Source organism: Ornithodoros turicata, unplaced genomic scaffold (genome assembly GCF_037126465.1).
Source record: "Ornithodoros turicata isolate Travis unplaced genomic scaffold, ASM3712646v1 Chromosome86, whole genome shotgun sequence".
Classification (NCBI taxonomy): domain Eukaryota; kingdom Metazoa; phylum Arthropoda; class Arachnida; order Ixodida; family Argasidae; genus Ornithodoros; species Ornithodoros turicata.
In genome coordinates, this window is record NW_026999394.1 from 342,978 (window position 1) to 359,507 (window position 16,530).

The 16,530-nt window shown below is 49.5% G+C and overlaps 1 protein-coding gene, 1 long non-coding RNA gene and 1 other non-coding gene across 3 annotated transcripts; 2 read left to right on the forward strand and 1 right to left on the reverse strand.

The window, feature by feature from the left end:
* LOC135374620 (cellular tumor antigen p53-like) lies at positions 1-897 on the forward strand. Its single transcript, XM_064607580.1, has one exon. It carries the CDS (start codon positions 37-39, stop codon positions 895-897), a length of 861 nt encoding a protein of 286 aa, XP_064463650.1. The 5' UTR covers positions 1-36.
* An 8,651-nt stretch (positions 898-9,548) lies between these two features.
* LOC135374619 (uncharacterized) lies at positions 9,549-11,856 on the reverse strand. The gene is made up of 3 exons (XR_010417030.1): positions 11,350-11,856; positions 11,041-11,275; positions 9,549-10,418 (listed from the first exon to the last, which is right to left on the reverse strand). It is a non-coding gene; the product is annotated as an uncharacterized LOC135374619 (long non-coding RNA).
* A 1,179-nt stretch (positions 11,857-13,035) lies between these two features.
* Positions 13,036-13,108, forward strand: Trnaa-ggc (transfer RNA alanine (anticodon GGC)). Its single transcript has one exon. It is a non-coding gene; the product is annotated as a tRNA-Ala (tRNA).
* The last annotated feature ends 3,422 nt before the right edge of the window (positions 13,109-16,530 follow it).

Sequence of the window (16,530 nt, forward strand, 5' to 3'; positions counted from 1 at the left end):
CGGACGCTTCGAGGCGAATGAGCAGGCATCGAAAACATGCCTGGGCACCTTCGTTCAACTACTGTCAACATGGAGGCTGTCAAGCAAGAAGACGTCGAACCTCGTCCGACGAATGTTCAGGTACCAAACACAAACTGCGCAAACCACAGTGCCGAAGACTGGCCAGGTGACGTTGGATTCCAAGTTAAGTTCAAAGATTATGCATCAACAAACAACGTTTGGACGTACTCGGAAGACAGGCGCAAGCTTTACACCGTGATGGGCAACGCGGTTCCAGTTCATTTCGTCACTGACCAAGCTCAGCCTCCAGGTACGACTGTTTGCATTGTCGCCGTGTATCGAGATCCAGGTCTGAGGCTCAAAAATATTCGCCGGTGTTCTTTACACGCTGTGGGATCGGACGGAAAGAATAATTCTCGTGATCACTGGATGCTTTGCGATAACCCAGCCACCGTGTACTCCGAAGATGAAGCAAACGGGCAGCGTAACTTTCTCACAGTTCCTTTCGAGGATCCGGATCGTGAAAGTAACGATCTGTTTACGTACAGGTTGCGTTTCATGTGTCGCAACAGCTGTGCAGGCAGCATTAACCGACGGGCTACTGCAGTGCTTTTTATTCTACGATCTCCGGAAGGTCGAGACATTGCACGTCGTGTCGTGGAAGTGAAGGCTTGTGCTTGTCCGCGTCGCGATCGGCAGCGCGATGAAATGCAGCGGAAGCGTGCACCGTCCGACAACGAAGATGGCAAAAAGATTTACACAATTTATGTCTATGACAAGGAGAGGTACGAATTTCTGCGTGGAGTTAAGGACTCCTTGGAGAGTTTTGAAGCAGAGAAGGCGACGAAGAAAAAGAAGACGGCAACCCAAACCGTTCGCGAACATACCAAGAACTAGAGCTTTCAGTCTCTGCCTCAAATGTAACCAATAAACCCCAACAATATTGCATACCTTCCATTTATGATGTGTTATTCAGGTACACAGGTTGCACTCCCTTTTACTGCTTTTCGGGGTATGCTGCCTTTCATAGTTCGTAATCCGTCTTTTGTTGTCCAAGTTTGGTGGTGGGTGGGTGTGGTGGGTGAGTGGTGAAAGGGCTCGCCGTTGTCGGCCTCACAGAGGTGGGCAACGTCACGACTGACGCCCTGGGGGAATGTGCGTCCTGGGCCGACTTCTAAGGGAACTGTGCCGACATATGTCTGAAAACGTCTGAGGAAAACCCCAGACAGCACAGCCGGCACCGGGATTCGAACCCGGGTACCTCCCAGTCTCGGCGTGACATGGCCAGCACGCTAACCACTGCCTTCTTATCTACCTGCGGCCGCTTTTGAGTCGCTCGGCCCGAGTAGCCTGACCACCTAACCGCCACCACCATCCCCATCTCTATGACGACCGCCCGTCCCCCTGGAACTATCATACCCCCTCTCATACTCCTGGCCAATCGCCCTGTGTGGCTAAGGGCCATTTCCTTTGTGGTTGAAGAAGAAGAACCAGCCCACCAAAACCGCTTCTGTCCATTCGCTCGGCTTCTGCTGAGTTCCAGTCACCCACCAAACTTGGTGGGTGATAGTTCCCCCACCACAGATAGTGATAGTTATGATAGTTCCAGGGGGACGGGCGGTCGTTATAGAGATGGGAATGGTGGTGGCGGTTAGGTGGTCAGGCTACTCGGGCCGAGCGACTCAAAAGCGGCCGCAGGTAGATAAGAAGGCAGCGACGCTGGACGCCACTTCGGGGATCCATATCACCGTGTGTGAGGCTCCGAAGGAGAGTAAGGACGAGGAAAGAGGGATGCCTTGTCTGGTAAAGGGCAGGGTGAAATGGTTGCGGCGGGACCTGTCGTACAGGCGACAGTGCAGCAGCAGATGCTTAGTGGTCTCGACCTGCCCGCAGTGTGGGCACGCTGGCGATGGATGGGTACCCGCGCGGTGAAGGTAAAAGTTTAGAGGCTAGGCGTGGCATCGAAGGCGCGTCAGCAGGACTTCAACACGGCGCGAATGGCAGCGGTCAGTGTGCCACGCGAAGGAAAGGTGATCGTAACGGTGGTCAGGCAAGCGGCGTCCAGACAGCTCCAGCAGCCTCCCATATCTGGCCCGAGTTACTGCGGGCAGTGGAGGTAACAGGTCGATGAGGGCCCAGCGAGGGATGCCTTGGCCAGGTTATCAGCCAACTCGTTGACAGAGAGGCCACGTGGTCCTGGAATCCACGTCGAGACGACGTCCGTGATATGACTCGGAGTAAGGGACAGGAAGGTCTTCCAGGCGTCGGCAGAGGGGTCCGACAGAGCTGCGATGACAGATAGAGAGTCTGACAGGAACAGAACCTTGCAGAACTGAGGAGGGACCATGCGGAGAGCCAGTATCATGACGAGGAGCTCGCTCTCAAATACTGGAGTGAAGTCCGGGAGGCGAATCGGGAAGTGCGCATCCAGCTGCGGGAAGACAATTCCAGCACCCGCCAGCGGCGGACACGGGGGCATCTGTGGCAACAACCAAGTGAGAGTGGAACCGGCTGACGTGGTCCGTGAGGAGGGCCTCGAGCCTGGCCGGAGGAGCTAGGACACGTCCAGGGAGGAAAGCTTCGGCGATCAGCAGAGACAGGTCCCTCAGCGGGCAGGTGGGTGGGGCCAGATCAGACAGCGATAGGGTGCCAAAAAGGAGTCGACGAATACAATTTGGGGTGTGTTGGACCTGCGCCACCGCCGAGAGACCCACCGAGTCACGTTCCTGAGGGACTCATTGTGTCTGAACGCCAGAGGGCTCTGGCAGAGGGAAAGGAAGCAGTTCACTGACAGCAGGCGAAACAGGGTCTAGAGGGGAGGGATACGAGCTTCGGCATAAAGCGCCTGATTGGCTGCATATTTAGGGAGACCCAAGCATAGGCGCAAGGCTTTCCTCTCGATAACAAAGAGCCTGTTCAGGCAGTAGTCCGGGAGGTGGGAGAACAGAAAGCACCTGAACTCCAGAATGGGCCGCACATAACACTTGTAGAGGAAGGGTAAGGCGGTCCTCCGCATACCAATGCGGGGGCTGGAGCAGCATAGCTGAGCGGCCTCACTGTTGAGGACTCTCATGAGGACGCCTCACCCTCACCTCACGACGATGAGGTGAGGGTGAGTGAGGCCAGACCACGCTGAAAGTTCCTCATGAGGACAGTCGTGAGGCATTGTCCCTCATGAGGCCCACCGTGAGGGCCCTCATGAGGGCAGTCGTCGTGAGGCCATCAATACGTGAGGGCACAACGTATTCCGTGAGGAGCCTCACAGATGAGGCCGTGAGGCCCTTTGTGAGGAGCCCCACCGATGAGGCCGTGAGGCCCTTTGTGAGGAACCTCACGGTTGAGGCCGTGAGGCCTTTCGTGAGAAACCTCACGGATGAGGTCATGGGTCCATTCGTGAAGAGCCTTACGAATGAAGGGGAAGCCGCTGTATCCCCTCGCTTGGAGAAGGTGTGCGGCAGATGACATCACTCTGCGCGAAGGGCCAATGGAAATTTGAAGATCCTCGAGGATCGCCATGTTCCGTTCTTAGGTTTCATTCCTCCATATACAGGGTGGTCCACCAACCATGATAGAAATTCATAGTAAAAGACGTTGGCCCGGGAGGGACATGCGGTCAAGGGATTTTTTTTCTGCCAATAACTGTTGCCACATATTGGTAACATTTTTGTTTCATTTTAATTGACGGAAAGTTAATTTCTTGAATTGAGCTCCGAAATTTTCTAAGGCAACTTGACGTTTTCTTTGCGGAAATGGGTTCCCCGTGGTCATTTTTCTCGGTATAGCACAGAATCCCACTCGTAACGCAATGGCAATTGCCAAGATAAATTCTCAGGCCTGCCGCCATTACTCGGTATTCAAAATAACTAAAGCGATTTTGGGGTAAAATAAAGATTTATTTGATACAAAGCACTAATTCAAAGATCTGATACATGGGTGCACTGTGCGTACAAAACCCAGTGCGTTGCTGACACAATGGGACAAAGTTCGAACATGAAGCAGAACGAACACACCGTTCAACTCCTAATACCGAGCCAGTCTGATGAATGCGTACCATTTCATGATGACCATCTTTCGCTGCTTGCGGTGCATCCATTATAGCGAAGCGAAAAGCGCTTGTGTGGCACGTAATCCTGTCTTTGTTGACAGTCCTCGAAATCCAACGGTGCCCGAACTTGTTCTTCACGCTCCAACTCATGAAGCATCCCGGTACCGCAGTTGACAAATTGTTCGTGGGATAATATAGTTGTGCCCAGAAACAGCACAACACGCGTAGACTCACAATAACGCACGAATAAACCCGCCAACATATTTCTGCAAACTGTTCTGTCGATTGACACCACCGAACACAGGAGGACGACATGCCCGCCATGCTATTTCGAAACTATACTGAAACGGCCGCGACGCTGTACGCGCATGCGCGCGTACAAAATGCGATTTCAAAACGTTCTCGACCAATAGGAGCGCGCGCACAGTCTAGGTCAATGGGCTTGCAACATGGTGTATGGGCACATACTCTACAGCCGCGTGCGCGGGTACCTGAGGAGGACTGGTTTAACCGTTTCGCTGCATGTTTTCACCACGACCGTGCTTTTCACAGTTTGCACGATTAGCGATTTTTGTTTTTTAGCGTATAGATAAACTTTTGTAACCGCTCCGAAACCATTTTTGATGGAAAAAAGAAAACGGAGCCAACGGCAGCCAGCGGCACACAATTGTCAACTGTATGTCGTACGCTTTCGGTAACATGGGGTTTACAGCAATAGACGATATGCAAAACGCAGCGCCCTCTCGTAGCGCGCACGGAAACCTTCGGAATTCCGCCATGTCTGAGGCTCTCTCCCCGACCCGAGCCATACACACGACTCACGTCCAGCTTTTCTATCGCGCGTCTTGCCTCACACATGTGCTGTTTCACTATGTTATTCACATGGTGAGACGAGGAGTTCAAAAGAGAACGCAAGCAAGGTAAGAGTGCTTCTGGATTCCTTGTTGCATTGGAGCGCTGTCATTTCGATTTTGGGAGAGAGACTTACGTTAACCTAATGCAAACCTGCTCTTTAATGCCATTCTATGACATATTTAGACAGTTCAGTACAGTTCATTTAAGAACTATTTACTGCACTGTATACGGCATAAACATTTGGCACAAAATAAAAGCTTAGTACGGTTGTGGAGTATCGATGGTCAATTATCCCAAACCTACGATGTTTCTGGATACTATCGGTGACTGATCGATAGTTTTGCATCACTACGCGTTCCCTTGGTAGTTTTCTCTCTAGCTTCTTCTTCTTCTTGATTGTGAAGACTGATGGCACAAGAAATTCATAGATGTCCCGTCTTCCATTTGGCACGTTTGCGTCAAAATCAGTCTCTTTGAAGTGCTTGAACACACATTTGCTGTGCCAGCATTGAACTTCATCTTTTCTCTTGATGGCTAGCAGTCACATCTGTCTCAGGGAAGCTGTTGAAGGTGACTGTAAGGCGAGCATGAAGTGTCCTCGCACTAAATGATCGAAACAGTCAGAGTGCACCGTCTGAGGGGCCCATCTAAGGAGGACTATCTGTCTGGTAAACAGTCACGTGAAATGCAGTGCAACCAAACGTGACAATTATGTGGAGATGCTCAAATAACGAAAACTCAGATTCACCGAGCTGAGAAAGACCCCATTTTATACCAGTGCGTAACGGTGAGCATCACAGCGGGTTTCATAGCAACAACTACAATCGTACTAAGCTTTTATTTTGTACCAAATGTTTCTGCTGTATAAAGTGCACTACCCACTTCTCAAATGAGCTCTACTAAACTGTATAAATTTCTCTTGGGATGAGATTACAAAGCATCGTTGCACTAGGTTAACGTTATTTTCTTGCCAAACCTATGTCACAGCGCTCAATGCTTTCAGTGCAATAAGGAATACAGACATTTGAGGCTCTCTTACCTGGTTTACATTCCCTTTGAAACCCGTGTCTCATCATACAAATAAGATAGTGAGCCAGCATATGTGAGAAGCAGGACACATGAAAGAGCTGTTGTATGACAGCCGTTTGCATTGCTCGTGCCGGAGAGGACGCCTCAGACATGGCGGAATGCCGGTAGGTTCCCGGGAGTGCTACGAGATGGCGCTAGGTTTTGCATACGGTCTATTAACCCTATAAAAAAATATCACAAGATCCCATAGGATTCTTTAATGAGACCAAATTGGTTTTTATTGGACCATTCATGACCCCAATGGGTATTTACGTGTCGCCATTGAAGGGTTGAGGTGGGTCCGTATGTGAGCCCGTTAGGTCACATAGCTCCCCTATTCAATATCATAAGGGCTCTGCGTACGAGGTTACGGGGACCCAATTGGTGGACGCGGAGTGGTTGCGTGTGATCTAATGGTACACATATTCTCACTGTATGTGACTTGTGGGATGGAATTTGTGGCCGAAGAGTGGTCGCGTGAGAACTGATCTTACGCATTCTCGATTATGCCCAAACTGCATGACAGCCGTAGATCCACTTGAAAAAAAGAAGCAAAAAGTGGTGGCTCTATGTCGCAACTACAACGTGGATATAACTATGGTCACGGGGGATGCCACAGACGTTTTTAAAGTTTGTGTGCACCTCAACGTGCGCGAAATCTCGCAAACCAAAGACTATATATAATGAACGACTAGCTTTCGGAGCAATTGCCATCTCGTGCCATGCCACCAAATTGCTCGCCTCTCTGTATGAGATCCAACCTGATGTGACACCTTGTTGTTTGGAAGATTAGCACAAAACCAAAGTAATAAGACCGCTGTTATCACAGAGGGTGAAAGAAAAATATTCCACGAATAACATAAACATGTTTATTACATCGTCACTACACAACTCTGAAATTAGATATGCTCTTTATGCACAACATAAGTACTTAACTTTTGTGAAAATCCTGTACTTCTAAACATTCAAAATGAAACTGGGAGGACAGCTGTTTCGGTCTTCTTGGGCCTCATCAGCAGTACGCAGGCAGGCAACGTTTGAGAGAGGGGGGTGGGGTGATGTAGGGGGAAGGTGCGGTCAGCCTACTCTGAAGTGGCGGCTCGGTGCACCCAGGGGAGGGAGAAGAGAGGAGAGATGATGGTGGCACAGGAAAGGAAGGGGGCGTGCTAACTCTCTTGCTCGGGGATCTGGGTAGTCCAAGAAGACTACCCACCACAGAAAATATGCGAGCATCCCTCAGTGGTCTTCATTGGGAAGCTCCTTGTACCACGGTAACCGCCAGGATTATTGGCGAACCAACTTGCCAAGAACAAGGCTCGAAAGAAGGGTTTTGCGCAAAGGTTCACCGCAGGCCTATGTATGCATAATATAAACCCTATATAAATATCGTATTCCAGCTTATGCACTGTAAGTGAATCCGGTCATATGTTCGGAGGGGACCACGCTCTTTGTTGCTACAGCCCTGGGAGCCGAGTGCCTTTCGAGCTAGAATCAAGTCTTTTGGTCTAGGCTGCCTCCGTGTCTATGAAAATAAAGCTCAAATTGAAATCCATAAACGAGAAGGCGCTATTCGTTCTGGCTACATACAAGCAGGACCAAGCTGTTACATAAACTTGAAACTGACACATTAAGCGGCCTTGGTAGTCGCCATTCATTCCACCTTTCTCACCCTATGACCTTGTTCCAAATGCGGGAGAGGAAGACCCGGCCTTTGTGGTCGCCCGCCTTTCGGTGCATATGAGCATTCGGATGTTCTGGACGTTTGATGCTTATGAGCGTGTTCTCCCCTCCTGCTCATTTCCACCAAACGCTCAAAACCACCAACTTTTTTCGGTGCATATGAGCGTTTGGAGGTTTTGAGCGTTTGGTGCATATGAGGCACACTGCACCGCAACGTTTGAGAGGATGGCGTCAGAGGGTCATGTAGCACTTGATGCCTTACGTCAGGGTGTCCTAAGACACCTCTGAAAGCCCAGTGCAAAGTCAGTCAAGTGTATAATCAGGGATGGGACTCTCCCATTGATCGCAATGGGGACGTTATTAGGGCAGCTGCAGCACCAAATCCGACCCCAGTGGTTGCAAGACCAATTCTGCGCGTGCGCATCCGCTATGATTTTGGATAAGGCGGCGGGTACCGCATTCGTCCGCGGACGCTGTTTTTCATGCTTATCCAACATGGCGGAACGCTCTGCGTGCTTTCAGGTGGTACGGTGCTGTGCCTTTCATTCATTATTCTACTGGTGTACGAGGCGGACGTCAGAAAGTGACAAACACAGATATTGCAACGGAAATACTGTATTCATCACGCTTATTCACAGACATGCAAATATGATGTCACTACTTTTCTCGAAATCGCTGCACAAGCGTTGCGAAAAAGTGTATTTACATAGCTAACAAGCACATCACAGGGTATCGTCGCAACAAGCCTCTTTTGGAGAAGGCATGCTTTGTGACTTGCTTTACAGAATCATGAAGCTCGGCTTTCAGGCGGTCTTTAATATATTTGCTAGGTTCTTTGGCATGTCAATGTGGATTTCCGTACGTATACACAACGCTTCCGGGAAAGCAGTTTCGGTGCTCTGCGCCTCGAAGGACCTGAAAATAACCGATCAAAAGTGGATCATGCAATTCCGGTTTCTGCACGTACTAACTATATACCTTCGCAGAGATACGAGTATTCTTATTCTTACCAGAGCGCTTTTGCGTGGCGTACATCCGTGTATCCGTGCCTATCACATCTGTGCAATACAAAATCGCAGAACAGTTCACGCACCCACCCAGGCACATTCATCATATCTCATACGGTTGCTTACTTTGAAAAATACAGGTTGATACAAAGCGCACACTGTGGACAACTACCCCCCAACCGGGCAGTAGTTCCCACTCTCAGGGCCGTAATCCGTCCGCTCGGCAGAATCAAGAAGCGAGGCAACCAACAGAGTTTAACAACACAACATACCGGTTATTCCACAGCAGCACGACACGCAACCGCCGAAACAACCGGCAACCACTCGAAGACCACTCCGCGCGGGAAAACGCCTGCTTAAATATGAACGACCACGACCCCCCTACAACAGTTCCGCAGCCACAACAGTAGACAACGCCAGCAAATAATGATAACAACCAACGACGATAACAAAGTTCAGCCCGGCGAAACGTGATAAAAAGATAGTCATACAATTCCCCCTCCCCACAAGACTGGGCGACCCGCTCACAAACAGAAGATGAAGAGAGGAAAAGTTCAGAGGTCGACCCGACGTCTACAAATGGCAGTAGCCACCGGAAAGTCCGTGGGGCCGCGCCCCGGAGGTCCCAACGCCCCACCAAGCGGCGACCAGGGTCATGTAGTCGAGCGGTCCTCACACGTCGTCCGGCATATCGATGACGCAGTCCTCGGGAAGACGGGGTGGAGGGGCGGCCGGAACGCTCATGAGGTCTGGACGTTGGCGCTGGAGGAGTGCGACAGCCGCCGCGATGTCGTTCGACGCCGCACGCTCCCTGCGTGCTGTGCGTGCTGCATCGAGCCGGGACTGATGTAGGCGTCCTCGGCGATGAGCAGATCGGTGGATCTCCGCCCTGGTGGGGTGTTGGTGATCCACCGATCCGCTCATCGCCGAGGACGCCAACATCGGTTGGGGGGTTGGTGGGCCTCTGAGTCCTCTGGCGGGAGCACCCTCGGCTACTGCTCCGGCCGGTCTGGTTGTGACGTGGAGCCATCCTAAAAAATGGTAAAAGAATGGAACGGTCAGGGGGGAGCTCCCAGCCGAGAGGGTCTGTCCAGCCCTCGCACAACACTAATTATCGTAAACAGTCGTGAAAACGAAAGACAGACAGATAATTAGCGAAAAGGCCAAACCAAATCGAGAGCACTAGAAACTAGCGGCCGATGAGGTGGCGTCACGTGCGCTGTCTACGGGGACGTAGGTTGTAGCGACGTCTTGCAGGTCTGGGAGGGGCTCCCTGGTCCGAGTCCTGCAGGGGAGGAGGCGGAAGGTCGGTATCGTCTCCGTCCGGGTCCCGGAGGTGATAAGTCTTCAGGTCCGAGATGTGAACTGGCCCAGACTCTTCGCCGGTGTCGCAGCGACGAGGCCTGTAAGTGAGGCCGGAGGGGCACGCACTTACCTCAAAAGGGCCATCCCACCTATCTGCGAGTGTAGCTGCAAAGCCTCGTGACGCATCACTTAGCGGGTGAGTCCGTCGAATGACGAGGTCACCGACGCTGTAGGTGAGGTTCCGACGTCCACCGTTGTACTGGCGAGCCTGATCCAACCTTGCGACGTCCATGTTCTCCCGAGCAGTCCGGGCTGCATCGTCCAGCCGACTCCGGAGGTCCTCAGCAAACCTTGAATAAGGAGGCCGGGTAGCACCATCCCGGAGGCCCAGAGCATTCTCCACTGGAAAAGGTGCCTCTCGTCCCCAGTTCAGGAACGCCGGGGTGAAGCCTGTAGACCTGTTGACCGTCGTGCGTGTAGCGAACGTCAGCTCAGCCACGCGAAGATCACAATCACGGTGGTGCTGACTAGTAAAAGCAACCAACAACATTTTCAGGTTCCGATTAACACGTTCGGTAATGTTAGCCTGAGAGTGATACGGAGAAGTCTTCTTATACTGAATGCCTAAGACAGCGCAAGAATCGGAAAACACCTTACTTGTAAAGTAACTGGCATTATCGCTGATCAGTTGAGCTGGGAATCCGCACCTTGCAAAGGTCTCGAACAATTTCTCCCACACTTTTTGTGAAGTCAGCGTCCCTCAAAGCTCAACCCACTTCGTGAAGTGATCAGTAACTACGAAAAGATACTGGTTACCTCTGCGGCTACGGGGAAAAGGTCCCATAACATCACAAGCTACAATTTGCCAAGGCCTATTGGAACGAACAGGCTGTAAGCGTCCCGGTGGCAAACCACCACGAGGTTTAGCTTTCTGGCATACGGGACAAGTGCGAACATACTTTGCTACGTCTTTCCTCATTCCTGGCCATGTCCCAACACGACACAACTTTTCATAAGTTTTCCTGCCGCTACTGTGACATGCCAAGGCCGAGTCACGAAAGCAACGTATGAACGACTTACGCAACTTCCGTGGCACCACGACTCTAAACGGGGAGGAGCTGCCATCGTCCTCCGCCTGGGGTATGTACCTGAGCAGGATGCCATCCTCACCCAGCAGATAGGAGTCGTACCCTTCTACAGCATTTCCGGTGTCCGCTGGGTCTTGTTCTGCAAGCCACTGGGACACCCGCTGGCAAAGGCCGTCTGCTCTCTGAGCGCTGATGAGGTGCTCTCTGAGGCTCCTCCTCCTGGGTGCCTGCCAATGGGAGGACGTGGAGGTCAGGCACTTACCAAGCCTCTGCTTTCGCCTAAGAGATGGCGCAGCTTTACCGTTGGTTCGTGTGTGTCGCAAGGCTTCTGCCATGGCGCACCAATCTAACCAATGGCTTCGCTGTCCGTCAAGATGAGAATGACGACTGGAATGTTATGTAGACGTCGTTATCTACAGCCAAAAAATGTCAAGTTGGGAATATATAACTCACACTTTGTTTCTAGATGTAGTTATTGTTTTATGGTGTGGGGTACTACCACCGCCAGGAACATAAATGTACTATCTGTCCTGCAAACAAGAGCCTCGAAAAAATTATGACTGGCCCGCGTTCTCTTGAGCATTCCAGAGAGCTGTTTAGATGCTATAACATTATGCCAATTTCAGTTTTTTTTAAGTTACAAATTGACATTAACGTATTCTTAAGTGTTCGTAATAATCGTGTCGAATTCTTGGATTTGTGTAATCTTCGGAAACGTTCCTATTCCTATCAACATAGAGCTGTACAATTTAATGTACCGATATGTAGAACTAATTACCAGAAACAGTCAATACAGTACATGTCGGCGTCTTTGTTTAACCAGTTTATAGATGCGTCAGTAGAAACTTCCTTGTTTTCGAAACCAGAATTTTTCGATTTCTTTATATCCGGGGATTAATTAAAATTATATTTTTATGCGCTTCTTCTACGTAATTTCTCTATAATGCTGTCGTATGATGTTTTCTTCGGAGCAGAGTCTCGGCCAGGCCTTCTCGTCAAGATGCTGCATTAATCCACCGAATGCGACTCGATGTGGCCTTCACAGCTCAGTGGCGTTACCGCTTGAGACAAGTTGACTCTCGCACCTGCTGCCACTGTGGTGCTCTAGAGGATGAAGAGCACATTCTTCTTCATTGCCCCCACTACCAACCTTCCCGAACCGCACTCTCCGTGTCTGTTAGTCAGCTGGACTCTCGCCCCTTCTCCCTATCGAAATTGCTTGGTCCCTGGCCCAATCCAGCCCAGCAACGATCTGCGCTCGAAGCTCCTTTGACATTTCTGGACACCATCGGACTCCGATCGTCATTGTGAAGGGGCTCAGTATTTCATTCCCCACATCCCCACCAGCAATTGGCTAGAATATCGCTTCTGGAGATGAACCTCCCCACTCTCCTTCTGAAAATAAAGTTGTTGTTGCTGTTAGGCCTTCTGGCTTTTTACTCACTCCCATCCCAAAGGAAATAAAATTGAAATATGCATGCAACTACGAACTAACCATATTCAAAATATGCACTAATAGCCTGAATAGACACGTACAGGATGTCTCAGCTAAATGCAAACATATCTTTTAAAACTATGACGGTGAAAGAGCACACTATCGCCTTTCTGCGTCCTGAGGGAACATTAAAAGAAAAGACAACGTCTTGCGCTTTTTGTCTAAACATTTAGGTCTGCTGATTCCAGGTGAGCGGCAATCATTTGCGCGTTCTCGAATTCGAACGGTGAACTGAAAAATGCTGATCATGAAAGAACTGATGTTCTGAGGCTGGAACAACATAGAAGGGACAAATACATACAAAGCTTTCTATGTTGTTCCAGCCTCAGAACATCAGTTCTTTCATGTTCAACAGTTGCCGCTTGCGTCGATCCCGTCGAATGAATGTGTGTATGAGGGAGCGAAAATGTAAGAGTGAAAGGAGGATGAGTGAGAGAGAGTGGCTGGTTTGTCCCTTCACATGACGCACCCTGGAAGTCGCTGAGAAGGCGTGTTAGCTTAGCTCAATTGGTAGAGCCCTGGACCGGCAATCCAGAAGATGTGGGTTCGAGTCCTACAGCTAGCTAACCTTTTCAGTGACTTTCACCTTTCATTGAAAAATGCTGTTGATTCACCCATAAGAAATCAACGTTGTTTTCATGGGTGCATTTCCCAGGCGGAACCTGGATGTAAAACATTCTGGGAAAACGTTGTGCAGTGCACATTCCTTGTCGCGTAATTTTTCTACAGAGAATCGTAGTAGCGCTAACGTTCCCCTCTTTGCCGTCGGTCGGTCACCGAGGAAAGTGCGGTATATCTACGCAGTGCGGGCCACGCGTTGAAATTCTATGTGTGACCTACGTTAATCTGAAGTCGAAGCTTTGCATTCCACATTCCAGAACCATATGCTTAGCGTCGGAGTTCCATTCCATGCGCAGTGTGTGTTGCCTGGGACGTGCAGTCTGCTACGTCGATCACATTACTCCAGAATACTCACAGATATAGTTCCAAACTGAAGAAAGACAAATTATGTACGCTTGAGCTGAGCTTCACACATTTTCGCTTATCATGACACACAGGGGTATCCTCGTGTCAGCGTGTCACTTTCTTAAGGACATCGGATAACGTCTTAACTGTTGATTTTATCGTGTTATCATTACCCTTTCCTTGCATATAGACTTTTACGCCACTTTACTGGGAAGCGGAGTTAAACTGGTCGTTTACATAATTAACAGCTTTGCAGTATCAATAGTTCAGCGGTTGACTGATAATATGGCATTACAATGTGATATCACCATCACCGACATTTAGGCTATTTTGGTTGTAGACAGGAGTCTCGGACTCGCTAAAAAAAAAAAAAGCGTGGCCACAAGGGAGCTGCCATCCGTTGGTCATGGAAGGTGTTGCCTTCCGTTGGCTTCTTCATTCCGCTAAACTTGACGTGTTCCTTTTCCTAAATTCATCACTCGCTCTCTAAATTCAGCGCACTATGTGGGTATCTCACATGTCTTCGTTAAACAAATAGGCAGTGAATATTTTCCCACTACATCACTCGCTTCTGTGCTGTCGTCACATTATTATCGCGAAACTGGACAGACCAGAGCATGGAATGGTGAGTGGTTTCGTTTTCGCCATTTCCGGTTCCCGTTGGCGCGCAGAGCAGCATGCAGATGTCGGTTTACCGCACTGATCTCTATAGTATAGGCTGGATCGCGCATAGGGTGGTCCACAGCGTGGTCACCGGCCGCCATATTGGTGGGCCCATCGCATCCTGTCGTCTGCATTTAGTGCAAGCGGTGCTGCCCGTATTTTTTTTAAATTTCCTTTAAATTAAAGGGCATGTCACGCCAGTTTGTTGCAGCTTTGAGTACACTTCACGCGGACAGAGAAAGAGGGATAACTTTTCGCAGGTAAGCTCTTTATTTTGAAGAAAAATCTGTTTATTCGTATCGCGTGCATCTGACAACTCGGACTTGTTTGCATTGCTACTTCGCTGGTGCCATTGCGTACTAAGAAAGTATGTGTGGCTGCTCCTACAAATCTCAAGACCATGTATTTTCTATAAACAATGCGCTTGTGCTTGCAGGTTCCCCTCACAGTCGCTCAGCTGTGCCGAAGAACCGGATGCAGAACCTACGCCAATATGCCGATTTGTTCCACTGTTCTTTTAATCTGTGAGGTACTATGGAAGTAAATAAATTGCTGTGTTAACCTCGCATGTGCAGTCGCTCCTACAGCGTGTGTGATATGTCATGCATGTGCATGCTCTTGGTGCACAGGGCTTCGAATTTCTGCAATGAAATACGCTGACAGCTGAACTTCTGCAAAGCACTCGAGACAATAACGTTATTTTAAGATGAGGAATAGGGAGTTTCATTGCCAGGGTCCATACTCCACCTCATTGCTAGTGGTGATGTGGTGAATAAAATAAAGAGCCACGCCACACGAAAACTGAACAACAAACGAAAACAAACAAAAAATATAAAATCGGAAGTACCTTACAATAACAAACAGCGTGAAACCTTTCTGAGTAAAAATAATTAATTTTATAGGTTGACATTCACCGAATTCACCATCATGCGTATGTGCCCTGTGCACGACAGTTACGACACCCCCTATTCGGAATACAGGCAACGGAGAAGAAAAAGAAGGCAATTATTACCATTAGAAACTAGAGGAACAAGGATGAAGCACGTTTGGAATACATCAGCACACTGATTCCTAGGAAAGATGCGTGGTAATCAGCAATGAGGAGCGTTTAAAGCGCAATAAATACTCCAAATCAAATCGCTCCCCATTGTTTCCTATGGGAGACACGGCGCCAGTGGGCCCATCAACATGGCGGCCGGTTGCCGCACCTCTCTCCCACGAGCTCCTCTCCTATGCACGATCCAGCCTTTATACATAGAGATCAGTGGTTTACCGTGTGTATTCGTCTTTGGATTATTGTTGTCTTCGGAAATACGTGCCTACATTTGTTACGATGCATAACGATTTATTGATTTCGCTCGCAAAGCATACAGACGCCACTTCAACACGTCATAGGCGGTAAACATCTTCATGTGTGTTAGTCGAAGGCAAAGGGATGGCGGTGTCGCATGTAATCTCATGATTCACGTTTGATATGACAACGTTTACCTTGCGATTCTGGTAGCACTACTGAATTCTGCACGTATTCCGAAGGTTCGTACATCGGGACGTTCTTCCCTCCATCGGTTCGTTTCCCCGTTTGTTATCCCACGTGACTACACAGGGTTGACAACAAATGGAGCAGCTCCGCTGTAGTTAGTGGGCAGAAATTCGTCCACTAAAACTGTACATGACCAACGGATGGTTGCGCCCGGGAGGCGACGCTCGGGGATAGGAGAATCCCATTGACGGCGCGCCAAGTACGTTCTCTAGGGTCTTCCTATATTAACTCTATGATTTTAAAACTGAACCGTCGTCGTCGTCATCGCTGCGTGCCGCTAAGCGGCAGGAGTGGCGAACACTTTCCTTCTCAAAGTTTGTGTCACACCGGCAACTTTGGATAACAGCCAGTGATTATATGGAGCCGCGGTCGCTCGGTAACTCAGTTCTTATAGCGATATTCGCAGTAACATTCAAATATAAATGGCGTTGCGATGGTTGTAGACTAGTGCGTTTGTTGCGTTAAAGAGAGCCAGCCAATATGGCTGGTCTTCCACGATGATGCCAATACATATACATATACAAATGCGCGGCTCGTAAAACGGTCGTCGGGGCAGCATCGCTTGCGGTGTTGTTTCCGGGAAGATTTTTTCTAAAGATGTTTCGGTTTCGCAGCGGGTGTTCGCAGAGTTTTACAGAGGGAGAGAGCAGTCCTTGGTGCTATGGAGTTCGGAAGACGCTGGCTAACTTCGTCTGTGCTATTCGAAGAAACACATGGAAGGTACGTTGTTCACTAATAAGCAATACTTTCCTTCGTGCCGTTATCCCGTACGCAACTCTCCGCAGTCTTGGTCTGTTGCATGGCGACGACAAGCACGA

Excerpts from the sequence above, each read along its gene's own strand:
- LOC135374620 (XM_064607580.1), top strand. The coding sequence starts at position 37 with ATGCCTGGGCACCTTCGTTCAACTACTGTCAACATGGAGGCTGTCAAG.